At 47.4% G+C, this 27,457-nt stretch overlaps 1 protein-coding gene across 2 annotated transcripts in view; it reads right to left on the bottom strand.

Moving 5' to 3' along the window:
• Positions 1-27,457, bottom strand: part of LOC126995604 (uncharacterized) — a 101,418-nt gene that overhangs the window by 32,103 nt on the left and 41,858 nt on the right. Inside the window, exon 6 of one of the 2 annotated variants that reach the window (XM_050855303.1) lies at positions 21,913-22,036. The exons of the other annotated variant lie outside the window; for it this stretch is intronic. Coding sequence (XP_050711260.1) covers positions 21,968-22,036 — 69 coding nt within the window. The 3' untranslated portion in view covers positions 21,913-21,967. Of the gene's footprint in view, positions 1-21,912; positions 22,037-27,457 lie in introns of those variants that run through there. 2 annotated transcript variants of the gene reach the window in all.

The following is a 27,457-nucleotide window of genomic DNA, read 5'->3' as shown; positions in this document are numbered from 1 at the left end:
GAGATAGACGAGTCCTCACAAAGACTGAACTATTGGAGTAAAAACATGACTATACGTATATAACACTAACGAGTTAATTATATATTAATAAAAATGGCATGCTGCATATTATTAATCCTATACGCTAATGTTTTCTGCTTCCGTTAATGTTCAATATAATGTAAAAAAAAAAAAAAAAAAAAAAAAGAGCAGCAAACCTGATACGACACTAATAAGAATAAGAAGAGGCAAAGGAGAAGAAGAAAGAAGAAGAACGATAATCATAAGGCCAGCAAGCGATATACGAAAAAGAAAAGAAAAGAGGACACGGTTACTATAATACTCAGTGCAATTCCTTCCGAGATTACATAAACGACTACATACGCATGAGCTTGTAGTCACGCCTCTGCGACACAACATTCCAATATTTACAACTTACATGACGCTCAGGCACACACCTTCATATCTGTTACCGTCACGTACACCTGCACAAAAACACGCAACAATGCAGCTAAAACACACCGCCATGGTCCTCCTCACGTGACGTAATAGCAAAACCTGAAGGATGAGACACAAAACACATTCCTCATCCTTACCCTTATCATCCTTTTCTTTTCTAATTTTCAAAAGTCTCGAAAACGGGTCAATTCACCCCTCGCCTTCTTTTCCTTTTCCATTTCACTTCCTCAGCTTACGAAATAAAGTCCCTATGCATTTTCTCATATCCTTAATCTCCCTTCTCTTTACACTTATACTAAAAGCTTACTAAATCACACATGCTTCTCCTCTTCCCTTTCACATATTTTTACTCCCCCTTCCCTAAAACTTACCCAATAGAGCAGTCCATCACTCTCCTCTTACCTATCTACTCCCTCAAAGCTCACAAAACAATACCCCCTCCTCTTCCCCTCCCTCTTCTTTTGCCTTCCCTTTCCATCTGCTAAAACTAAGACAACTAATAATTTCCCCTCCCCATCTTTCACCTCTCCCCCTCCCGCTTTTCCCCTTCCCCCCTCAACGCACTAACCCCGCGACGCACGTCCATCATAGCTTACAAAACAACACACCCTTCTTCAGCCTTTCCCCTCCACCTCCTAAAGCTGAGAAGACACCTAATCACTTCCTATCCCTGTCTTCCCCCTATCCCCCTCCCGCTCTCCCCCTTTCCCCCATCAACGCACGCCCCTGCACCCAACACTCACTCCCCCGCCGCCGTGAATGTTCAGGAGCAGCTTATAAATAAGAGACGCCGGCCCTCCTGACTTGTAGCTGACGCAGGAGAACACGGCAGGACGCGATGCTGACAAGGAGAGCATTTCCTGGTCGCCTCAATATTACAGCAGAGGTTCCCATGTCGGACCTGCACCCACTCCCAACCCCCAACGCCACTCCCGGGACGACCCCATCCCCCCCAACACAAGAACACCCCTCCTGTCCTTTACCCCCGTTCCCCTACCCCCCAAAGGCTCCTCCTGCCACTACCAAATATCTGTCTTCTCTCCTCTTCTCTCTTCTCTCCCACCATGTACCCACGGATTGATACACCTATACCCAGCACCCCAATCCTCCTCCACCCCTCCCACACTAGTCCAGACCTTTCTCTTCCCTCCTGTCCTCCTCCGCCCCTCCCCAAATTCTCCTTCACCCCCTCCCAAGCTAGCCCAGACCCATCCTCTTTCCTCTCGTTTTCCTCCTCCCCTCCCCAACCCTCCTCCAGCCCCTCCCACACTAGCCGAGGCCTTTCCTTTTTCCTCCCGTCCTCCTCCCCTATTTCCAAGACTTCCCGGCGTCACCTTGTTGTCCCCACAAGCACTTCTCGCAGGCGTCACCAGCTGCGCCTCCTGACAACACGCGGGCACCAGGTAGTAACGTGCGGGTGTGGATTTTTCTCCGTTCCTCCTTGTCTCTTCCTCTCGCTCTCCCTCTCCCTCAATCACTCGAGCACGTAGGAGAGAGCGGGCGAGAGGCAGGGAGGGGAAGGAAATGGAGAGGCAGTTTGTAGGGAGAAAAGAAGGACCGGTTGTACGCAAGCAGGAGTGTTGGTGTATACATGACGTGGTGTATACATGACAGGGCAAGGAACGAGGGGCGGCGGCTCCCTCCCTCCCTGCCAGGTCAAGCCAGCCTAGGGTGAGTCTCCGGCCGAGGAAAAAAGTATGTTGCCTTGATGTATTTTCAAGGTGGTGGTGGTGGTGCGATCTCTCTCTCTCTCTCTCTCTCTCTCTCTCTCTCTCTCTCTCTCTCTCTCTCTCTCTCTCTCTCTCTCTCTCTCTCTCTCTCTCTCTCTCTCTCTCTCAAGAATGTGAAAAATGTGTTTAATACTTATCAAGCCGATGTCTCTTTAATTTCCTTTCATTATAATACAGGGTAATCTGCGAATATGTGTGTGTGTGTGTGTGTGTGTGTGTGTGTGTGTGTGTGTGTGTGTGTAATTCACCACGGCCTGATCACGAATTGGACTCGCTTTCGCCAGCAGGTACTCTTACGACGTGAGCAAATGCTCATTATTGTCGATCTCTGGGTACTGCCAGGACCTCACACACCACACACTCCACCCCCCCTTGCTCAAGGGGGGACAGTAACCACTCCTAGTCAATGGAAAGAATCCGGCCTGAGCGGGGCTCGAACCGCCGCCTGTTTGGCCGTGAAGCCTTGCATTAAGGCGCTCTAGCCGATTGAGCTACGGGAGCGGTGTGTGTGTGTGTGTGTGTGTGTGTGTGTGTGTGTGTGTGTGTGTGTGTGTGTGTGTGTGTGTGTGTGTGTGTGTGTGTGTGTGTGTGTGTGTGTGTGTGTTTCAGTGGATCAATATGTCTGTTGCAACGGGTAAGTCATGAGAATGAAATTAAAGTGGAGAGAGGAATAAGCTAAGGTGACGGTGATGTTTGTAATGACTGAACTGACCCAGGGCGATTATAGTGTTGTTAATTAATGGCAGATCTGGTTCCGAGAAGAAAAAAGTAATACCCAAATAACTAATTACCATTCATGCATAACCCTTCACTAACTGCTTAAAAAGAATGGCACCTTACTTATAATAAAAGGTGCCTTCCGGGGTATAGGAAACAGTTCTTCTAGTGATTTCAATGTTATAAAAAAAACACCCACTGGTGATAAGTACCGCATTATCCCAACCGATCCAAAAGTACCTTAATCACTGTCCTTAATAACTGCATTACCTACTGCTTACCTCAGTCACAACGACTTTACTCTCGGATCAAACCAAATATCAGGCCAACAATTTGAATGTTTAAATACTTTTGTTGGAGGATCGGAACCTCTTGTTATTATGATGGTTCCCATTTCGAGCTAAATGGTGGGGAAAGTGTAAATTTATTATATTATTTTAAGAACTGCGTGCATGACCTTGGCTGCCGCTCATTGTGGAAATTCACCTTTCACAAATTCTCGGTTTTGTTCCGCAGTGTCTGCCTTTTGTCCCCAGCGGAAAGCAAGAATATAATTACGAAAAGCACGAGAGAAAGGATAAAAAATTGCATCTCGCACAACGCAACGCAAAACACGAAACAAAGGAGGAAGAATAATATATTTAATATTGGTAATTTTGTTATACATTAAAACGGAAACACCTCGCCTCTTTCTCTTGCTCACACACACACACACACACACACACACACACACACACACACACACTAAACCATCACCCCTCTTCCATTCCCCCCACCCCCAACCCCACCACCGCCGCCGCCACACACACACACACACACACACACACACATACGGTAAACAATATTGCGACGCGAATTTCCTTGGAGATCCCGGCCGCCTCAATATTTGTGTATGCAGAGAACATCGGGGCCGACACAGCTTCCCCCGCCGCTAGCCTGGTGACTGTCGCGACTACAAGCAGAGTACCATCACGGCAGGAGAGGAGGGGAGAGGGGGGAAAGAAGGGGAGACAGGGGAGAGGGAGAGGGACACACACACACACACACACACACACACACACACACACACACACACACACACACACACACACACACACTACCTCCTCGCTCTCTCTTCTCCCCTTCCCCCCCTGCCTTCCTCCTCCACCTCCGGCGCGTCTCAGCCGAAAATGTGAAGTGGTATAGAAACTGCATGGCGAGGGAGGCGCAGAAAAAGGGAGAGATGGGGAGAAAAGGGGAGAGAGAGAGAGAGAGAGAGAGAGAGAGAGATTGCTAAAAAAAAACTTATGACACTGAACTTAATCATTATTGCAGGCATAGGATAAATATGATTCAGGTGTGCGTTATTATACTCTCTCTCTCTCTCTCTCTCTCTCTCTCTCTCTCTCTCTCTCTCTCTCTCTCTCTCTCTCTCTCTCTCTCTCTCTCTCTCTCTCTCCTTGTCACATGTAAGATGCAGAACCAGTGTATTATATTCAGGCTGTTCCATACGTCTAAAAAGTTTCCTATTCAACAACACTTCTGATATATAATCCTTCGTGTACATACATAAACAAGTGACTTATGAATAGAAACACACACACACACACACACACACACACACACACACTCACAACGTCCAATAAACAAATATGAAATGTTACTACCTGCACGCATGGACAAGCCTGCCGTCTGTTATTCCTTCCTATGCCTTCCTTTCCCCACCTTAGATAGGCCCCTCAAAGCTACACTTTCCTCTTTCTCTCCCTCTGTCTCCCCTCTCTTCACCCTTCTACGACTGCCGTTCCTGCTCCCTCGTTGTTTCAAGAGGGGAGAAAAAGGAAGGGAAGATGGTTGGTTGGCTTGCTTCCTATCTTGCTTGCTTGTGTCTCTATCTAAATGTTCCTTGTCAATATAGGAGGAGGTGTTCTGATTATAAAGCCGCTCTGTTGTTCTCGCTGGTAGTGTATAAATGAGGACAGGTGGTGGTGTTGAGTGTGTGTGTGTGTGTGTGTGTGTGTGTGTGTGTGTGTGTCGCAAAACAATCAACATAAATCCAATACACATGCACGCGACACACACACACACACACACACACAAAACACCCTAAACATAAACACAAGCGCAACAAACACAAACTCACCAACCTACCTACCTACCTTACCTACCTCTCTACCTACTCACCTAGCAAGCTCACCTGTTTCTTCCCTTATGAGGACGCAGTAAAATCCATGTATCTTATTAGGCCTAATGTATACAGGCTGATGGACGCCCCACAAATTAGATAACACTGTCTCTCCCTCCAGCCGCCTCTCCGTGTCCTCCGATAGCCCACGTCAGGCCCCTACCATTCTCCTAGTCCCGCCGCCCCGTCCACTATCTCCGGAATTCTACTCTCTTGATAGCCTCATTTCCTATATCGCAACGACCCACACCGTAAAGCCTTAAAACACCGCCCTGCCTGCCTGCCACGATGCGGGAAAGACGGGTTGCGGGGGTGGTTTTATGGGGTATAGGAAGCCGCGGGACAGGGTGGAGGTTGTTGGGGTTAGGGTGAGGGAGAAAGTGGTGGATGGGTTCGAAGAGGAGGCGATAGGAACGAAGGGTTGATGGAAGGGTTGAAGTAAAGACACCGAGGGTTGATAGGTGAGTGTGAAGAAGAAGAAGAAGAAGAAGAAAGTGAGAGAGAGAGAGAGAGAGAGAGAGAGAGAGAGAGAGAGAGAGAGAGAGAGAGAGAGAGAGAGAGAGAGAGAGAGAGAGAGAGAGAGAGAGAGAGAGACTGGCTATCAAAAAAAAAAAAATCAAGGAATAAAACTAAAAATAAATAAAACAAAACAACCAGAAAACAAACAAATTAAAGTAAAATAATAAAAACAAGAGAAGCTTCCCCCCTCACAATAAGTTCTGAATATTTTGTTTTTCCTCCTCCTTCCTCTTCCTACCCCTCAAGCCAGCGTGTGTTGAGTGGGGGCAACAGAAAGTCAAGCAGCCTCAGACACTAACGGCCGCGGTACACAGTCAGGAGTCCCGTTCATCAGCCCTAAGGTTCTGGCCAGTTAAGACAACGTACAAACAACCGAAGAAGCGGCGGCGGTTAGGTTGCTGCATCTAAAGCTTCAGTATTATAGGCATCATTCTATCTTACGGTAAGCATTTTTTCTTCTTCGCCTGTCTAAGTCGACGAGGAGCAACTGTGTTCATGTTTGCTGTGTTTGCCCTGACGAAGGCTTGCGGTGCGTCCCACGATGTTACTGGTTCCAGATGTGACGGGAGGAAGAAACGGAAGAGGGTTTTGATCTGACGCCACGGCATCCGAGACCAAGAGACCCTTCTATTTTGAGATTTCCTTCTCTGTTCTTAGTGATGCATTTACCAGACCTACATTCATCACCTCTTCTTTATTTTAGTTTCAACTCCTTACCCCCTTTGGTGTGAGTCAATGCTTTCCTACGTAGATGAGTGATGCGCTAATTTTACTATTCCTTACATTGTTTTAACTTTTCGTTTCATCAACAATATTCTGCATTTTTCCAAGGGTGTTGAGATGTAGTGTTCCAAGGCCATGCTGACTAACGAGGCACTGAATGGAGAAGTGAGGCAGCAACGGGACACCTCTCCTTAATGGGTCAAGTGGGGCCATCCTACCTGCCTACCTGGTGACTGGGATCATGCTTGGCTTTATCTGTGTGTGACTAATTCATGGACGGCTCAGCGCGCATCATATATTCACCGCGCAGGCACTCCATTCAGCGGACCATTGATAAATATAAACACGGAATCTTATGGCCCCCGCTCAGGCCACTTTACAAGATCAGTTTTCCTCTCATGATCATAAAAAAAAACAGGTGTTGACCAAATTAATCAAGGTTTAGCGGCACTGGATATATGAGACCAGAGCTGAGAGCAACAACCTCTTTGAGAGATAAATAAATAAAAAAAACATGACATACTTGACCTTGTGTATAATGGACAAGAAAAGAATGGTGACGCGGATACAATATAAAAAGGTGCATATTAACTCCCCTGTTTTTCACCTTCAATATTCTTTCACGTACGTACACCTTCAATTACAGTGTACACGTACAGGTAAGCTAAACTGTATCTACTCTCCAGGGTAGGTAAATAAACTTATCTCACACTAATCGAATGAACGAACATTATTGCAAAAAAAAAGAAGCCTGGTGTTTATTAGTGGAAGAAAAATAAATGCGGAGGAACAGAAACTCAACAGTGCAGGGTCAGGCCACAAGAGGAGGGGGTCCAGAGCTTTGATGGAGTCGCCAAAATTGACAAAATGGGCAGACGGAGGAGCAGAACGAATAGGGTGGTGATGGAGACGGTGTGGCAACGGCAAACAGGAATCAGCTCTATGCAGTAACGCCGGTGCAGAGGGAAAAGTAGAAGATAGAGGTATTTCAAAGGGGGTGAAAACTGTAACTGAAAGAACTTGCGAGGCATAGAAAGAAAAACATACATTGAAAAAAAAAAAAAAAAAAAAAACTGGATGAAGGAAGAGATAAGAAGCGCAGGAGTTAAATAAATAAAAAAAAGTTACGGAATGGGGTCGAGGAGGAGGAGGCAGGAAGTAACGCAGTGATCTAAGACTCAAGACGGAGGAGAAGGGACTGGAGGCGCTGACCCTGCTTGCTACCTCACCACCTCACCTCCACACCACCACACACCTCCACCATGCATCACCGTCCGGGCTTCTTTACGGCTCAGCACACAACACCGCCCAGGCACAAAGACCCAGCACCGGCGCCAGGAGGACCTCAGCACCGCGAGACCTCAATGCAGGATGAAGGACGGGTTCTTATCCTCACCCATCCTCCTGCTCTTCCTGCTACTCCTCACCCCCCACAGTGCCCCATGAGTTCCGCCCTCCTGTCACTTCGCTAAAACCAACCGTATTTTGCTTACTCATATTCTCTCTCTCTCTCTCTCTCTCTCTCTCTCTCTCTCTCTCTCTCTCTCTCTCTCTCTCTCTCTCTCTCTCTCTCTCTCTCTCTCTCTCTCTCTCTCTCTCTCTCTCTCTCTCTCGTTTTTCAGTTTTTTCTTATCTACTCGTACTCTCCATCTTCCGACGCCGACTAACATTCCCTTCTGTAGCTAAAACTTGGCTGGATTCTTACAGTCCCGCCCCCTCCTTCTCCTCCCGCAGACTCCCTCCTTCCGTCTCCCCTTCTCTCCTCTCCTTCACTCGTCCTCCTTTTGTCGGAGTAGATCCTATTTTCTTTGCAGACGAGCAGGTTTCTTCTCGGTCCCCACCGCAGGATAATCCTTCGACTTACAACTTATTCAGCGGCGTCGCGGCGGAATGTGTGAGCCTCGGCCGCTTAAAAGAGCGACTCGGGCAGCAGCGTTACCGCCACAAAACACACTGGTCACCCCCCCCCCTCCAACCCCCCCCCCCCCCCCGCATCTCCCACCATGGCCACCCCCTTCGGGAACACACGGGCGGGAGCTTACACCGCTACACTCTTGTTTTCGGGGGAGATAAATGATATTGCACGATAAAAATCCGATTTCCGAGCGGGTGTAAAAAACGGGTTACAAACTGAAATTAGTAAGATACTGCTCCGATCCGTGTTACAGCGGACGGAAAAGTGGCAACCGCGAGTGAATCCCTGTGTTAAGGTGACTTATGGCTTGCACCTCCACGCAAGCCCCTCCTCCCTCCTCTCCTCCCTCCCTCCTTCCCTCTCTGATGTCTTCTTCACAGAGCCACTAAAGCTTCGTTGGGTACGGTCGCGCTCCTGGGTGGTGGTGGTGGTTGGGGGTGAGGGGACAGGAGGTGTTGGAGGCGTTTGAGATGGTGGTGGTCTTTGTGAATAACCGTCCTTCAGGCCATTCACTGATGAAAGGACATTAACAAAGTCGCCCGTCGTGTGGTTTTGCCTTTGACGAAAATGTAAGAAGTTAAAAAGAAAAAAAAGAAATAGAGTCGAAAAAGCCACGGAATCCATCAGGAAGGAGAGAACCCGAGCAGCTGCCGGAGGAGAGGAGCGGGAAGACCTATTTTTCATGGCTGTTAGTGAGAGACAAACCAGATGGGCTTAATGAAGTATTGACTCGTGTCGCCTCAATACGCCGTCCGTCAGCATTACCAGCGACCCAAAGGATAATCCCGAGACTTTATCAACCTGAGGTGGAGCGCGACGCGGCCTCCAGTAGCCCTGCTGGAGGACAGTTAATGCTTGAAATATGATGTTTGTTAAGCCCTTCATCCGATCGTAAAGTAAAGGGAACACTACGCCCTGGATACAAGAACGAAAAGCGAAGACTGAAATTATGGGATTACGTGTTTGTATCACTCATTCGGCGGGTGTACTGAAAACATCTGAAACTCGTAGAAATGTTTAACTACTTGTATTCCAAAAGAGTACACGCGAAGCTGCTTTTTGAAGTGAGCAATCAGCGATGTAATGAAGACGTTTGTGAGACGAAACGCTGCGGGAATTTAGAGGTGAGATATGATGACATAATAAAAGGTGTCTTTCCTCCAGCAGTTCCTGAACACAGCCTAATGTAACACCACAGTGTTTCAACGTGTCGCCTTAGTTATGAGGGAGCAGACCTCCAAGGGAATAAAAACATTGCTTTCCTCTGCAGTGTTTGCTTGACCGTTGAGCGTGTTAATGAATGGAACTCTAACATGGTCGGCGGTGTTTCGCCGCACCAATATTTGCTTTTACAGGTCATGCAAGTTGAAGTAAACGAAGAATCGTTATCTGCGGGCACGGAAAAGTCCGTCCGGGTGGCGGGTATTGCATGTTATAATATAGTATTATTTTGAAAACTTTTCAGGTCTGAACAAGACAAGGCGCACCAAACGGAAAGAGTTTTAGGAAGACAAATATGTGTGTGTGTGTGTGTGTGTGTGTGTGTGTGTGTGTGTGTGTGTGTGTGTGTGTGTGTGTGTGTGTGTGTGTGTGTGTGTGTGTGTGTGTGTGTGTGTGTGTGTGTGTGTGTGTGTGTGTGTGTGTGTGTGTGTGTGTGTGTGGTGTGCGTGTGTGTATGTGTGTGTGTGTGGTGTGCGTGTGTGTGTGTGGTGTGTGCGTGTGTGTGTGTGTGTGTGTGTTTGTGTGTGAGAGAGAGAGACCGCACGCGCGTTCCATCCTTCTGTTTCCCACTACAAAGGCCTCACCAAGCACACACACCCTCCACCCCTAGCTCCCGCCTCGCAGTGATGCACCTCGTCCGGCAGGAAGCGTGGAGGGCCGGGCAGGGCCGCGGCAGTGTTGAGGGCGCGGTGGGTGGAGACTCTTGGATAAAAGGGCTGGTCACATTAACGTATTAGGGCCCCAGTGCCCCTAACGAACACCCCTTGTTCCCCCTGGGCCTCGGCCTCGACCACTCGCCGCATGGGAGCCGCCGCCCCTCCAAGGTGTTGCTCTCACACCCTGACGCTAATTCCTGGCAGCTCTCAACGCCAGTCCAATTACCTTTTCCTATGTAGGGTCCATTAGGGTCCCTTTCAGGCGTCTCAGCGCCCGCCACGTACTCCTTTTCCTCCTTTAACAGTGGTCGGCACGCCCGTCGCGAGGACTTTTGGAAAACAGAGCCGGTGGGCCAACACTTGTGGTCAGGTGTGGCGGGGGAGGGTTCCAAGTGGTGGGTATGGGTCAGGAGAGTTTTAGGGGTCAGAGGGGGTAGGGTGACACAATACACGTGTCACCCTGTGTTGGAGTGACCCAGAAGGTAAATAGCTTCAAGTGATCCGACCGTCTGTCAGCCGGCACCCACGGGACGACCACACGTGTTTCTGGAGAGGAAGAGAGGGGGGAGACCTAGCCCTATACCTACACACACACACACACACACACACACACACACACACACGAGAAACTTTGTATACCTCGTAATTCCACAAGCGACAATGCGAAATGCTAACAAAATTAAACGTTAGAAATTAATGTTATCATGCGCCTCTCATTCACCACCACCAAGAACAAGCCAAAGCGTCTCTCCGCAACACAAACACATAAACTGCAACACATACCCTAAACATTAACACACGACAAGCAGCACAGACCCCTCCCCTCACTCTCAACACAACGGTAGGGTTCCCTCCTCTTCCCCAATTGCCTACCCTTTCCTCTTTCACTCTGGTCTCTTTTTCCACTCCCCTTCCTCCACTAGTCCACCCCTTCGACCATCGCCTATCCATCTCTCCATCCCTCTCGTCTCCCCTCCACTACCCTTCCTTCCCCTCATCCTCCCTCTTTTCCTCCTCTTTACCAATCGCCGACCCTTATCTCCTTCCCCCTCGTCTCCCCTATACTTCCCTTCGCCCATAACCTGTACCCTGCTCTCCTTTCCTCCTCTCCCCTCCACTCCCATTCCTCTCCCTATTCCTCCCCTTTCCCCCACCGCCTCTACCTCCTTCCTATGCGCTGAACGCCACGACTTACACGGTAGCTCGCCGCGCCACTGATCAATTCGCCACGGCCCCGCCCCTCCCGCGCCCACACAAACACGCATTATTCAGCCCTTTTTAACCCCCGCCCTCCGCGCCTCCTAGTGACAGCGGCTCAAGGGACGCCGCCCGCCGCTCCTCCAGGCATCCGCGCAGGTGTTACTACGAGTTTGAACGTACACACACACACACACACTAGAGCGACTCCCCGAAGACGGTTTTGCTGCCCGAGTTTGTTTGTTTGTTGATGTTGACGTTGATGTTGTTGTTTTTGTTGTTGTTGTTTTCTTTATCTCTGTCTTCTTTTTCTTTTTCTTTTTCTTCTACTTTTTCTTGTTACTGCACTTGTTACTGTTGATTTTTCTTCTTCTTTTTCTTCTTCTTCTTCTCCCCCTTTTCCACCCTATTCATCCCTTTCACAAATCACCTTCCCTCCCCTTCTATCCTTTCACCCATCGCCTTACCTCCTCTCCCTCCCTCTGGCCTCCACTTCTACTTCCCTCTCCTACCCTCTTAACTCCCCTCCATATCACTTCCGAATTGAGGAGTTAATGTAATAGATGTTATGTGCAGATGATGCTCGCCTAAACCAGCATCAATTTTGCTGCTACAAGTGTCCCCCCCCCCCCCCTCCCAGCTTGGCATGCCCCTCCCTAATCGCCGCTTATCAGTGCCCAATTACTTCGCTTTGGGCACTACCTTGCTCTTCTCGGCTCTCGGTTCACTTTATCGTGTAACATTAATCATAATTGTATATTCTGTAGTGTCATTCACATCTTCAACATGCTACTAATGATAAAGCCTATCCCCCCTCCGCCTGTTTACCTGTTCACCTATTGTCTGTCTCTCTGTCTGTCTGTCTGTGTCCGTCTCTGTGTCTACCTGTCTGTATGTCTGTCTGTGTTTGTTAGTTTATCTATCTCTATACTTGTTTATCTGCTCCTTTGTGTCTTTCCTCTGCCAGTCTGTATCTATCTCTGTCTATATCTGTCTAGTTGCTCTCTCTCTCTCTCTCTCTCTCTCTCTCTCTCTCTCTCTCTCTCTCTCTCTCTCTCTCTCTCTCTCTCTCTCTCTCTCTCTCTCTCTCACCTGCCATCCATCTGGCTTAAATAAACGTGTTCGCAGCATTAATTAAGAGATAATCCTTATCGTAATGCTCAAGGTATAAATATTTCAGACCAAACACAAATAAGCTCTCTCTCTCTCTCTCTCTCTCTCTCTCTCTCTCTCTCTCTCTCTCTCTCTCTCTCTCTCTCTCTCTCTCTCTCTCTCTCTCTCTCTCTCTCTCTCTCTCTCTCTCTCTCTCTCTCTCACACACATATATATATAGATATATATATATATATATATATATATATATATATATATATATATATATATATATATATATATATATATATTAAAGCATTACACAGCATTTCTCAACCTCATTAATTAATGGAATCAATGAACATAACTTTGACAAGCATTCTGAACACACGAGTCTGCAGGGAAAAAAAACAAGTTCAACACATTCGAAACCACCACGAACAGAATTATGAGCAAATATATTACGCCGAGCATCCTGCAGGCAAAGGAATGGAGCTAAAGAGTCCTTCAATGGGAGAATACTCTTGGCGAAGGATTAAAGCATCGTGTGAGGCCTGAAATTCCTCCCGGGACCCCACACCGCCTTCAGGACGCAGGTATATGAAGGTATGTGCCCACCTGTGCCACCATCACTACATTACCTGTATTCCACTACACGTATGGACTCCCCTATACCCACTCCCCTTTCAACTCCACAACCACATTATTATCTCATACACTATATAACTAATCCAATGCAATCCAAAACAACCTATAACACAAGTACATACTATAGTGCATTAAAATATCTTTCATTGCTCAACCTTCCCTACCACCACAGACACTACCAACTAAAGTCCTCCAACCACCACACACTCAGCGACCGCTAACACTATTCCTCTGGTCTCCGCTTTTCTCCCTGCATCCACCGGCCTCTACATTCACACACGCCCTACTACTGTCTGTTCCACCTTTTCGGCGCTGCGACGAACAATGTTATGTCGCCTCGCTGGCTCGATGTGTTAACTTCTTATCACGTGTCATCGGGCATCCTCAGTTGTATCCTCTAGCACCTCTGCTGTATCTCTTGCTTTCACAGGCAAGGATGTGACATTATTTATTTATTGCGAGAGCGTTTGAGTGAGCTAATTAGGTGTTTGCAAGTAGAAAACAAGTAAACAAAAAATATGGAGCTAGGTAATTGCCATATTTTCAACATCGTATTTTTGAAGACGTGAATGTAAGATAAGGCAAGAAGCTGCTCCACTATTGTACCACCACCGGAACAAGTACTATTACCCCTATACCACACCACAACCACAAACACCGCTACCATCAACAGCAAAACCACCATCAACACCAGAACAATAATTTCTCCGATAAACCATACCCATAAATAATTCCCGATTAGGTCATCATCCCCTATCCTCAGTATTCACATTTCCTCACAGTATCCCAGAAAAAAAAAAAAAAATCGCCAGCAGGATAAGAGTAAAATCTCCCCCAGCGTCTAATTCTTCCCCGCCGATGAAGACATATCCTTAACACGCTCGGGTCTTGGGCGTGATATATGCTGCCGGACGCACCTCATCTCTGCAGCCCCCCCCTCCCCACCACTCTCCAACACCCCCACACTAACACACAAGGTCGCTCCAAACCCTCCCAAAGCCAGACTCCCGCTCTTAGCATCCTCGTTCAAGGAGTCGTCGTGGTCGCCGTGTCACACCTGCGAGTCGTGCCGGTGACACCACGACCACTTAGTCCAGCCGTGTGAGCTACGAGGCCCTGGCTACCACAACGAAGACTGCTGCTTGGTAGTTTCGCCCTTAATGAGTACCGACGTAAGGCTCAGCTTCCCCCAGCTCGGCCCAGGCGGGGAAACGAGCCACCGGGAACAGCCATCTAAAGGTCATTACTGCAGATCTTTGTCGCAATTTATGCTCGCGGGAGACAGGTGGCTCAGGTGCCTCCCCTTTGAGGACAGGTAGCCGCACCGTATTCTCACCCTTGTGCCTGGTGGGAGCAAGGGTGACACTCATGCATACCTACCCGCTAGGCAATTTAACGGCAATTTTACTATGTTTTTTATTCTGCCTGATAAGTATTGAGTCCCCTTACACCCAGCTCTTCTTCATCTGGCTGAGTCCCGTGAGGTATATGCTTAGGGCTTATCCTCCCTTTGGCGGCGCGGGCGTCTAATAGGCTTACCCCCCTCACGGGCCTGTCCTCCGAGGGGCCCATTGAGCCGAGCAGTGCCCCGGCCGCGTGATGCCCGCTGGAACACCATGTAAACACCAGGTAAACGACGCCTCCACGCCTCACATGGATTCTCGCTGTTATCTCGCCTTCCTTATTCCCCCCCTCCTCCTCCTCCTCCTCCTCCTTCTTTTTTTTTTCTTTTTATGCTCCTTTTCTCCTCCTTTTTCTCCTTCTCCACTTCTCCCTCTCCTTTTTCTCCTTCTCCTTCTCCACTTCTCCCTCTCCTTTTCCTCCTTCTTCTTTTCCTTTCCTCCTCCACTTCCTCTTTCTCTTCCTCCTCCTCCTCCTCCTCCTCCACAGCCACGCAAAAGAGTGAGTGTTGGACATGACAAGGGAGCCTCACATCATCTCGTAAATTCGCCCCATGAAAAGATGAGTTTTTAAGCACCCACATATAAAACAGATAGCATTGTGGACAGGCGTATCGTAGTAAATGTAGTGGTACTGTGCGTGTATTTTTATATATAGAAAAAGCAGACTGATAGAAAATGTTTATGTAGTTTCTTATATTCGTACACATAATTTTACGGTGATTTGTTTTTCTTCAATGTAGCAATCACAGGTACAGGTAACGAAGCAGGTGTGACGGGACAGGTGTGAGGGACGGCAAAGAAAGTTTCCAAATAAACAAAACAAGCGAATGTTTAATGCCACTCGCAAGATTAGGGAGGCACCCTCGCCCTTCACTCTTCCTGTTGCTTGAAGTTAGGCAAGTTTTTAACGAAACAAATGTCTTCCTGCTCCTTGTAGACGTAAATGAAATGCAAACAAGCGCCGATGCATTATGATTATATACGGCAATTTCTTCAACGGCCCAACATCAGCGACAGACTCATATTTATTCACCTCAGGAATGTATGTCACTTTTTTATCACTTTTAAAGGATGAAGAGGCAACAATAAATCCACACAGGTGACAAGGTGCGGAGGCGAGGATAAGACAGGGTGGTTCAAAACTGTAAGTCATTCTCCTCGTGTTAAACTGCTCCGAACTTCAAGAACAGGTGACTCTGGGGTAGGTGGTTCGGAAACAGATGGACTTTCACTGCAGTAACCGCCTCACCTCACCTCATTCTCCCCCCCCATCTGATATCCCACGCTCTTCACCCTCTCAAACGCGCCAAACAAAACGCATCGCCAGGTGTAAACAAAGGCAGCGGCAGCACCAGCACTAGTAGCAAAGAAGTGGTACCAGGGCGATGGAGGGTGGGCCAGATGAGGAACGGGGCTGGTGATGGGGTTCAGATACGGGGCAGCGGGGCGGGGCGGGGCAGGGTGCATGGTGATGGTATCGGGGCAGCTTGTTGGACACGCCGAGGACACGGTTCACGCTAATTGGCAGAGCAGAGCACACACCGGTGCCGCGAGCCTCGACCAGCCCACCAAATATTTTAATGACTACAAATACTACACCCATCACCACCACGGGCCACGCTGCACCTCCAGGCACCGACAACAACAAGACACCACCTGCGTACACCGGCGCGCCCTCACCAGCATGCATGTCCAGCCTACCACCTGGCTGTCTACACTCAGGAACAGGTGCGCGTTAATATGTCGCCCCCAGCATGATTTTTTCAACACCTGTCATAATTAACGTGTCAAAGCTGCAATCAGAAAGCGCAAGTGACTGTTCCCTCAGGTGCGGTTATCAATCACCAGCAGAATCGCATCGAAGGTGACATCTGCGCATGTCTGTCAGTCTATCTGTCGGTGCCTCTCCCCGTCCGTCTGTCTGTTTGCTCATCTAATTGCCAACACACGTACAAACAAGGTTTCCTTTCAGATCCTTGAGTTCTCAACTATTATTCACCGTTGTCTGGGCACGCTGGCCAAGATATTCTATAGTTGCTGGGCATGTCACCCTTGCTTAACATCTCTGATCACACCGACGAGACTTAACACACATAATGAGAAGTGGAAGGGTTTATCTTTACCTTCCTTTACCCCGCTGCACAAGATAACAGTTATCAGTGAAAGTTTTCTAACACTTAAACATTTACTCGCATATATTTTCAGCCTGGCTTTTTGTTGGCTGTCTAATATAAATTGTTTTGGGTATGCGACGGTGAAAATAAAGCATCAATTGAGGTCTACCATGTACACTTTAGCGGGTGACAGTGAAGCAGCCAGTGAAGAGGGAGGGAGAGTAGACGAGGAGAAAACCATTTCCTCTACCACCTCCTCCTCCTTCAATGTCCATCGTCCGTGGTTGTCAACTTAGTATAGTGGTGGCGGTGGTGTGGGGAGACACTGACTATCTGGAGGGTAAGTTTGGCATTTCCCTCCGTCTCCCTCCCTCCTTCCCCCCTCCCTCACCTTACCTATGCGACGTACCGAATCTGTCATGGCCAGGTATTCCCCGCCGTCCCTTGTTACGCTAATGAGCAGGTGCCACGATGCCTTCTCCCCCTCCCCCTCCCCTGTCTCCCCCTGACTGACAGACCGACTCCAAGGCAGTGCATCGCGAAGCTCCCCCTTGCTTCCCCTCACTTAATCCCTCATTTTCGATGGACTTCCAACAATTAAATGTGTATATAAAGAATACCGATAAGCACAGGTTTAGGTATCCCTCACTATCTAATCCAAAAGCTACCATGTAAACTGTGCTGCAGGTGAGGTGAGGTGACAAGCGGCCAAGCGAGGCGCTGCGTGGGTGAGGCAAGGCCAGGTGAGGCTGGAGGAACATGAGGATCCGCCGCCCCCGTCACCCAGCCACCTACCTGTCCGGCACGTCACCTGCTCAGGTATGTATGGTCGAGGCAACACCTAATGGCTGAGACGCCGTGAAGAGACAAGTAATGCACTTCCACCTATTGCGGCGACATATAATACATGTAGGTGTATTATACGGACAAATGATGCACATGACCGTATTATACGGACAAATTAATGAACATCAGCGAATTATACCGACAAATAAACACACATCGAGATATTATACGGACAAATCCACCGACATAACAAAGTTAACATTTACAAAACATGACTTGTCTTAAGGGAAGGAAGCCCAGATGTATGACCTCTTCCCTTGCAGTTGCGAGTTGTTACTCGTGAGGTGCCTGCATGTGACTCGCCAGGCATGTCACTGCCACGTGACAAAATGCACTAAACGATAATCTTCCAACGAATATCCGGGATAGAGTTGCTATTCAGATCGTGAGGAGAAGCGAGCATCCACAAATTGGCAATTTCTTTATCTATCTTCTTCCTCGTCCTTTTTTTCTCTCTTCCTCTTCCTCCTCCTTCACCTTCTTCAGCTCGAGGCCAGGCCAGCCCAGCCTACCTGAGCCACGCCGCACCACCTGTCGGAGCACCAGCTGTGGCATGACGCGGCCGACCACCCACACCTCCGTCAGGACGCCTGCCACAGGACCCGGTGCCTGGTGTGACGTCACAGACCACCCACCACACGCCAGGCCGCCTCACCGCCCGCCGCAGCGCCAGCAGGAAGGCCGCTATCTGCCGCACCGCCCGCTGCACTCACCGCCCTGTGCCGCCCCGCCGCCCGCCGCTGTGTCTGGCCCCATCTCCGCCTTTTCCCGGCATAATAATACCGAACACCATGTCATCACAAGGAGCCAGCCCCGGACAGACTCGGCACAACGCATCACCTTCATGGCACGACTTCACGAATTGTTTTGTTTTTATCTATTCCACGCGGTTTATAAGTACATCCAGCTAACGAAACCGTATAGTCAGCAGCCAGTCAGAAATAAACAAAACGAATCCTCATGCCCTTTGTCACCAGTAGGTTATCGAAGAGGTTGGCAGGAGGGACCGCACATAATAAGGGAAAGGGAAAAAGAAAGGTGAAGGGAGAAAGAGGGAGCGAAAGGGAGAGGCCATGAGGTCCGCCACACCCATCCAAGAGACGAGGGGTCGACTAAGCGTGGAGGAGAAAGTTGATGTGGATTAAGGTGGCAGAGAGATACGATAAGGAGGTGGAGAAGGATGAGGGAGGGAGATAGATAAAAGAAAGTTTAGAGCCGGAGATAGAAGAGTTAAAGCCATAAGAAGAGGGTACAGCAATAATCACAGCCACAGGAGGCGGAGGAGGGAAGAGAAAAACAGAGGACGAGGAGACAAGAAAAGAAGTAGGAATCAGAAGAGACAGAGAAAGAGCCGAAATAGAACGGAGAGTTAAGAAGGGGATTAGAAATGGGGGGGGGGGGGGGAATCAAGGAAAGTCAAAACCAGAGGAGGAAAAGTAGGAAGAGGAAAATGAGGAGAGAAATGAGCGGGGGAGGGGGGGGGATGAGAAAATGGAGAGTTGAAAACCAGAAGAGGAGGATGAGGACGGAGAGAGGGAGGGAGAGAGGGAGAAAAGGAGGGAGAGAGTCAGAGAATGTTTCCGGGTTAGTATGCAAATGTGAGCAAGGGACGAGGAGTGTTACCCAAGGGAGGGAGAGGAGCCACCCATACCCTACCCCCTCCCTCACTACTTCTCTTGCCCCTCCTCCCACTTCTGCCAGCGTCGAGGGGTCAGGGGTCAGAGGCTGAGAGGAAAGGATTAAATGTTCTTCAGCAGCAGCAGGCATTAAAGACACTTTCTAAAGGTGTGTGTGTGTGTGTGTGTGTGTGTGTGTGTGTGTGTGTGTGTGTGTGTGTGTGTGTGTGTGTGTGTGTGTGTGTGTGTGTGTGTGCGTGTGTGTTGAGCAGGTTTTACTACATCCTGCTTTTGTTTGCTCTTCGATCCATTATGTCCTCGCGTCCTCTGCGTCCACTATTACCACCCCGACACGCTGCTCCGCCGGTAAAGACGACACTCGATCCTTCATAAAACTATCCACTCCTATTTGTGTCTCCGCGTCGCCCCCACCTGCTCCTTTTTTCTTCGGTTTTTGTGAGTAAGCATTCCGCGCGTCACCCCATCAATAAAACCTCTGACGTATAGGCCGCGCGGTTTCGGTCAGGGCAGCTTAAAAATAAATTAAAACTGGAATTCTTTTGGTGCAGGAAGTTTGGAGGTAAAAGAAAATCGACAGAGAGGAATTTTCTTAGATTTTTTTCTTCTTCTCTTCCAGTTTTATTTTTTGTGCAGTTGTATTTATGCCACACAATTTTACTACCGTTTATTACTTTGCATAACCTCAATAAATGTCCTAAAATTCTTTTAAAATATGAAAATGTGTATATTAAAAGTGAGTTTAAATTCTCTCTCTCTCTCTCTCTCTCTCTCTCTCTCTCTCTCTCTCTCTCTCTCTCTCTCCTCTTAACCTCCACCACCACACGGGTGAGTCATGCCCACATCTTGCTATTCTCACGGACTTTTTCTTTTCCTCCCCAGCTCGGCCTCCGTCCCCCTCAGCCTCCCAGCATGCAGTGTCAGACGTCCTGGGCATCATCCTTATCACCCTTTTCAATGTCAAATTTCTTAAGCATTCTTCCCCTCTTTTTTTCTTGCATGCGCACAAAAAAATTCACGACCTTCATATCCAGTGCTATATACTTGCTAACCTGCGCCAAAGACCTGAGACACTTGGCATTTCGTGGTGGCCAGTTCCTCTTTCCCATATTACTTTTTCGTCATTTCTTGACTATGAGATAAAAAAATATAAAAGTTTAATGTTTATTGCTGCTATTCTCATTAGACAATCAAACGACTTTATTGCTGCTGCCACGTTCAGTCAAACGGTGTACACTGACTTTGTTTCTTGTCTTTGTTTTCATCTTGTCCTCGTCGACGAGCAGAAATGTATTACACAGAAAATTGCCAATCGATTTAAAGTCTTAAAAATTGAGCAAGGTCACTAATCTATAACTTGACAATATAAAAGGTAATCATCACCTATTCGCTTACATATACGCTGACATCTAGTTTGTTAAATAACTTTGGTAGGAGTATAAATACGTCAAATAAAGGTATATGTGTTACGGGGGTGTTTCTACGGCTCTTCTTCAGGTATATATAGTCACTTTGCCCATCTTACAGAAAAAAAAAGAATATTCATGGCTTTCATGATAAAATCTCTCACCAGCAGCTCTACAATACACTGTAAATATAACTCATGCTGGAAGCCGATTAGAACATTTATTTTGGGTTGCAATTATTTTTTTCCTTTTCATCCCAACTCTTTCAACTAGTGACATATGGTGTAACAAAGCCACAATAAAATAAGCCATAACAATATGGGAGATCCCTCGAATAACTGCAACAACACGTCTTAAAATGCAGACCTAAACCCCTTTCTAAGTCCCTCGCTGCAGCCTCATTAATATGGGTCACATTTTTTCCATCACGTTCGCCCTACATGTGGAGGTGGTATTATTTTGTATTAACTCCGTATACTTATCTGACCCTCACCTTCCCTGCCATCACAATAAGCCTGTCTCTTTTTCACCTGCGTCTCTCAATTACTTACTATTCACCTGGGTCCCACCTTCCACCCCCAAACCCAACAGTCTGTCCCTTCCACTTGTGTAACAGAAAGAAATTTCCTATTTACCCCCCCCCCCCTCTCGAACCAGAAACATACCACTACTTCTCCTAGTGTGGTGTTTTGTTATTTCCTCTTGAACCACTTAAATACTTATTCACTTGCTCATTTTAACTACATCTCTCAACCGTATACTCCCATTTCTCTACCAGTGTCAAAGCAGTGTTATAACTCATTAGTATACCTATTCACCTGCCCATTTCAACTTCCCATATCAACCACATACTCCCACTTCTCCACCGGTGTCAAAGTATTGTTATATTCTATTAGCTCCGTCAGTATATCTATTTACATGTCCTTCACCTTCCCCCCAAACACATCTCGCATAGGTAATCACGGGGCGTCACACAGGTGGAGGGGGAAGGGTGGGGGGAAGGGGGGTAGGCGCTGGTAAGCCTGGGAACATTCCTGGCGTACCTTTGCGGCGTGGCGCCCGCCCCCCTCACCTCAACACCCCCACACCCCTGCGTACCGCCTCTATTGTTATTGTTCTTTTAAGTAGGATTTTCGTATTTAAAATTTTTGGCCCTTGTTTTTTGTTATTTCTGATAGTTTCCTTCGTTCTTATCGCTATTGTTTTGTTCCTCTCTCTCCTCCTTTCCTTTCTCTACTTTCACCTCTTACTCATTTTCTGTTTTTGCTCCTTCTCCTCTTCGTCTTTTTAACCCCCCTCCTTCTTCTCCACCTTCTCTCATTATTGTTATTATTGTTGCTCCTCCTCCTCCTCCTCCTCCTCCTTTTCCTCATTATCATCAACTTACTCTTCCTCCTCTTCTTTAGCCTTTATCTTCTCTCCATTTCTCATTACCACCACGATTATAAAAACAGCACAACCTCCAACACACATGAAATCTTGGACATATATTGAAAGCCCATCACATATACATACAAAAGAAAAAAACACTGAAAGGGCTGTACTCACCACCGGGGGCATGTGAAGGAGGGGAGTAAGGGACCGTCGGCGGGGACAACACTGTGATCACGTACCTGCAGAAGGGAGACAATAAATAAAGGTGACAGGTGTACCACGCGGCCGAGGATAGACACTTAAGAGAAAGGTGAATGAGTAGATACATGAATAGAACAGGTAGACAGATATTAGGGAGGGGGGGCGAGAGAAGATGAAGAAGGGTAAATAGAGGGTAAATAGAGGGTCAATTGATACGGAGAAAATATAAAAAAAGGTAAGAAAATATTTAATAAAAGGTTAAGAAAGAAACGGACAGGAAGAGAAGGGGAAGAGAAGGGAAAGAGAGGGGGAGAATAGGAAAATGAAAGAAAGGGAACGGAAGGGAAGAGAAGGCAGGGAAAGGAAAATAGAAGGGAAGGGAAGGAAAGAAAAAGGAAAGAAAGGAAAGAGATGAGAGGGAATGGCAAAGAAAGGGAAAGAAAATGATGGGAAAGGATGGAAAAGGAAGAGAAGGGACGGGAAAGGAAAAAATGAAACAAAAAGAAAAATGTAGTGAAAGGAAGAAAAGGGAAGGCATGGCAGAGAAAGCCAACTGAAGTTAAAGAAAGAAGAAAGTGAAAGGAAAGAAAAAGACGGTATAAGAAAGAAAGGCAGAGAAAGACAAAGAAAGGTGAGGGCAAGAATGAACAGGCCAGGTAAGGTATGAGAAGGGAAGGGAAGGGAAGGAAAGAGAAGGGACGGGGAAAGAATGGGATGGGATGGGAAGGGAAGGCAAAGGAACGGGTAGGATGGGAAGAGAAGGGACGAGATGTGAAGGGAAGGCGTTGGATGGGAAGGGAAGGGCAAGCCAGACAAGGTATATATTTGAAGACAAGGAGGGAGAAGGGAAGGGGCAGGGGTTGGTAGGAGAAGCAAGGGGGAGGGGGGAGGGGTCAGGGGTAGGTAGGCAGGTCCATACATACAACTTGCCTGGACAATCACCCCCCGCAGAGCACGCCACCCTCCCCCTCCCTCACCTCACCTCATCTCGCCCGCCGCCCCCCCTCCCCGCAGCAGGATACGCCCTCATTCACCGCCCTGTCATGCATTATTCACTCCCTTGCTCTATACATCTGTTTACATAAGGCTGCGATGAGGTCTACATTTGTGGCTGCCAGTAATTGTTTCCTCTTTTCTTTACCCTTTTTTTCGGTTTCTTTTTTCGTTTTTGCCTCCTCACTTTTTTTGTTGTTTTTGTTTTTTGTATGCGTGTACAAATCAGCCTTTTGTTTTCCGAATGGCTGTTTTTTGTTTTAGTCTTGCATGAAAAAAAATATTATAGGCTCTTCATGGGTTATACTCTAAAGAATAAAAGAAAAGGTGTGCAGAGGGTGGGTGGAGGCTACGTACTAAAGCAATGGTGGTGGACACGGTAGAGAGGCAGGTCAAATAAAACGGACATAAAAAAAAGGAAAATGATGAGAGAGAGAGAGAGAGAGAGAGAGAGAGAGAGAGAGAGAGAGAGAGAGAGAGAGAGAGAGAGAGAGAGAGAGAGAGAGAGAGAGAGAGAGAGAGAGAGAGAGAGAGCAGTAATTGAAACATTTCACTTTGCTAGATTGACAAATGAGGCCGCTAGCCACTGGAGGCAGTACACATGCAAGCAAGCACACACACACACACACACACACACACACACACACACACACACACACATCGAACAATATTGATAGAATTCCATGACTATTTACCATTATTTTGTTTTGAATAGACATAACAACAACACTTCTTACAAACTCCTGGCGAGAACACTATTTCAACATACCTCCCTTTCCTTATTATACCGTAATCTATCATTTCTTTACCTTTGCTTACCCCTACGCCCTAGCTATGATGGCAACTGACTGGAAACAGATGAAGAGAGGAGGAAATGGAAGGCGGAAAAGGACAAAAGGAAAGAGAGAAGCATAAGAAACAGCAACCCAACCCACCATGCCAAACCCCACCACCCCTGAAGCCCGGCCCACACGCACCTACACACCCCCTGCCTCTTGGTGTCCCCGGGCCGGGCGAGGGTCGGGGCCAAGCTGCATACAGAGTGAGGTGACGCTGTTTGTGTATGCAGCGTGGCGGCCCACAAGCACGGTGTCTTATGGCTCCCCGTGGCTCTGCCTGGCACCCCGACACTCGCCTGCCGTAACTCGCGGTGCCACGGTCACTTGTAACGACATCTGGGTATTGGAAGTATGTTATGTAGGCGACGATGTCCGGTGCGAGTGGCTGACAGGTCGCAAAGGTGGTGGGTGGTGGGGTGGGGTTAGGGAGTATGGAACGGAGGAGGAAGGGTGAATAGAAGTAAAGGAGGAATTAAAGGTAGGAAAAAATAATGCAAGAGGAATTATGTTCAGAAGAAAAGAAAGGATGGAAGGCAGGAAGGAAGGAAGGAAGGAAGGAAAGATGGAAGGAGGGAAGGCAGGCAAGAAGGAACTTGGAGCAAGAAGGATGGCAGGTTAGATAAAAAGAAAAGATCCACTCAATAAACCTTAGTGTCCCTAGCGATATATTTCTCCAAGCATAATTACTTTGTAGGTACTGTCACATAAAGTCATAAATAAGGGCTGACTCTATACAATGCAATGCTGTAGATTGTTGTCGGGGATGTCTGCTTTAATTAATAAATTGAATTTTCTTCTACATTTGTATCTTTTTTTTTAATCTCAGTGACAAATGTATTGTAATGGACGATATATGTTCAAGGAACTCTACTTCAATATATTATTTAACTAATTAAATGTGCTGTCTATATGCTTTTTTTTTTGTGTGTGTGTGTGTGCGCGCGCCCCGGCGTCCCGTGCAACATCTAACACCCGACTAACAGCGCCGCCCCATCGTCACCTTGGCACCCACCTTCCCTAATCTCCCCCAAGACATTCAGAGTCCACTGGGTCCACTCCAGTCTTGGCAGTGGTCCACACTAACTCCACATCCTTCACGGACACGAAACAAGCACACTTAAAAATATCATATACCTGACCTAAACTAACATTTTATTACGTACCACTCTAAAAATAAGTAATGGTAATAAAGCAACCCTGCCAATATAATTCATTTCATAGCAAAACTACACCTTTTCATTTCGGAAGACGAACCGAACTTCGTCTAGCGGAAATACTGAATGGGAATTAGTCTTTTATCTGTTTGCCACCGTCGTCTTCGAACTCAAACACTAACAGGTAACTTTTCTTCTGGTATGCTTGAAGTAAAATATCGTCAGAATGCCTCATTAAATTAAGGTAAGTTATGTCAAACGCACAATATTTCCTGATGTTCATCTATAAAAAAAAGAAAAATAGTATGCATACCCACAAGATTCCACCTCACGCTCTTCACATTAAGAAACACAAACGCAATACAGTCAAGACAGTCAGCCCGGTGTGTGTCGAGTTAGCGGCGTGATGGCCAATCAACCGCTGCCTAACACTCACGTCCTCGCGCCGTCGTCCAGGCTGTGCACAGCGGCTCGGGTTCCCTTGCAGGCACTTTTTCCTTCTTTTGATTTCCGAGACAGCGTCTCCAGCTATTTACATACGTTCATGGGCTTCATTACTGTCGTCGATTTTTTATTATTTCTACTCGTGCAGAGGCAACACGATTCTCTTGTGGGAATACACTTAGCAGTTATTGTGCGGATATTATTTGTTATGAATTTAAGCTTTCGAAAAAAAAAATAGATGTACCTGGTTTCCGTGTATACTGCTGTGGGTATGACGGTACAGACTTTGAAAATCTTTACATTGTATTATTCTACTACTTTGGGAAATATCTGGAATTTGAAGTGGAAACCCACTCTACAGGTCTTGATTCAGAACTCTGGCTGAAACAAACGTAATATAAAGAACTGACAAAATCAACGCTAATACAACCTTGTTCCTGCGTCAGTCCTCTCTCGTCCCTCTCACAGACAAACCATTTAGCCATCCCTCAGCGAGCCCCGACTGAACGCGGAGCCACGCAAAGTCACTAATACAACGAAACCTCAACTACAACTCACACGAACTGTATAAACGTGATTACCTTTGACGGCGCTGCTAATTACTCGATGGGAGGTGTGCGGGGTCGGAGGTGGCTAATGAGGTGCTTGTGTGGGAAGGTTTGAGTTGAGGAAGGAAGGGAAGAAGATTGGTTAGAGGAAGAAAACGAAGGAAGGTGTAGTAGTCTGGTTAGGTGAGCGGTGAATAGGATGAAATGTGAAGGAAAATGCGAATGTGTATTGAGCAAACGTGGATGGCGGAACGGATCACAGAGGTCGAGATATCCTGAGTCTTGGGGTGTTAGAAGTGGAACAACGATGCCTAAAGAGAAGGAAAAGGAGGAGATGCAAGTGAATAGATTGACATGTGGAGGATGGGGGTGGATGAGAGGGAGCTGGAAGGATGTGCGAGGAGAGGTGGAAGAGTGTGGAGGGTTTAAAGACGAGCTCGAGAGGTGTGCAGGAGGGGTGAAGAGGAGGGGTGTGTAGAAGAAGTGTGCAGGAGGGGCGTGTGGGAGGGGTGTGGAGGGGTGCACATTACCATACCGTGGTCATAATGTGGAAGCGTCCTGCTGTTTTATTTGGCTAGCGACCGTACACCGCGTCATCTCCACGTGGCCAGCTCGTAACTTACTCTCTATGATGCCCTGCTGCCTGCCTGCCTGGCGCCCCCACCCCTGCCTCGACCCCTGCTCCTCCCCATCCACCTCTTGCCAGCCTCGCCCGCCCCTACTCATCCCTGCTTCTCTCTTCTATGTATGTCCCTGCTTCAGTCCTGTCTGCATGTCCGTCCTTTTCTATTCCATCCTCTCCCCTGTCCTGAATGTATGTCTGACCCTACCCCTGTCCTGTCTGTCCCTGCTTATACCTGCGCCCTTGTCTATACACTTGTTGCTCCTCCTGCTCCCCCCATGCCCCTGTCCTGGCTCTCCCACTGCCCCTCCAAATCACTACTAGTCACTGTATTCTCCTTGTTTTTGTCTGTAGTCCCCGTCTCTCTACTTGTTCCCCTTCCAAGACCCTTCCCGTTCCTCTGTAATATCTGTCATCTTTCCCTTCATGCCCGTGCTCTGTAAGTTTGTCCCTGCTTTTCACCCCCCATCCCCTCTCTTTGCTCGCCCCTGCCCCTGTCTTGTTTGCCCGTCACTGCTCCTTTCTCTGCCTGCCCCTGCCTCCGTCTCTGCCCATCTTTTGTATGCAGAGCCCTGCCTCTTCTAGATCCTCCACACTCCTGTATGTACACTATTTTTATTTATTATCTAATCTACTTGGTGTGTGTGTGTGTGTGTGTGTGTGTGTGTGTGTGTGTGTGTGTGTGTGTGTGTGTATATATATATATATATAATATATATATATATATATATATATATATATATATATATATATATATATATATATATATATATATATATATATATATATATATATATATATATATATATATATATATATATATATATATATATATATATATATATATATATATATATAT

The sequence above is a fragment of the Eriocheir sinensis genome, chromosome 8 (genome assembly GCF_024679095.1).
Source record: "Eriocheir sinensis breed Jianghai 21 chromosome 8, ASM2467909v1, whole genome shotgun sequence".
Classification (NCBI taxonomy): Eukaryota; Metazoa; Arthropoda; class Malacostraca; order Decapoda; family Varunidae; genus Eriocheir; species Eriocheir sinensis.
Note: the sequence above shows the minus strand (reverse complement) of the source record. Positions and strands in the feature narration are given on the sequence as shown.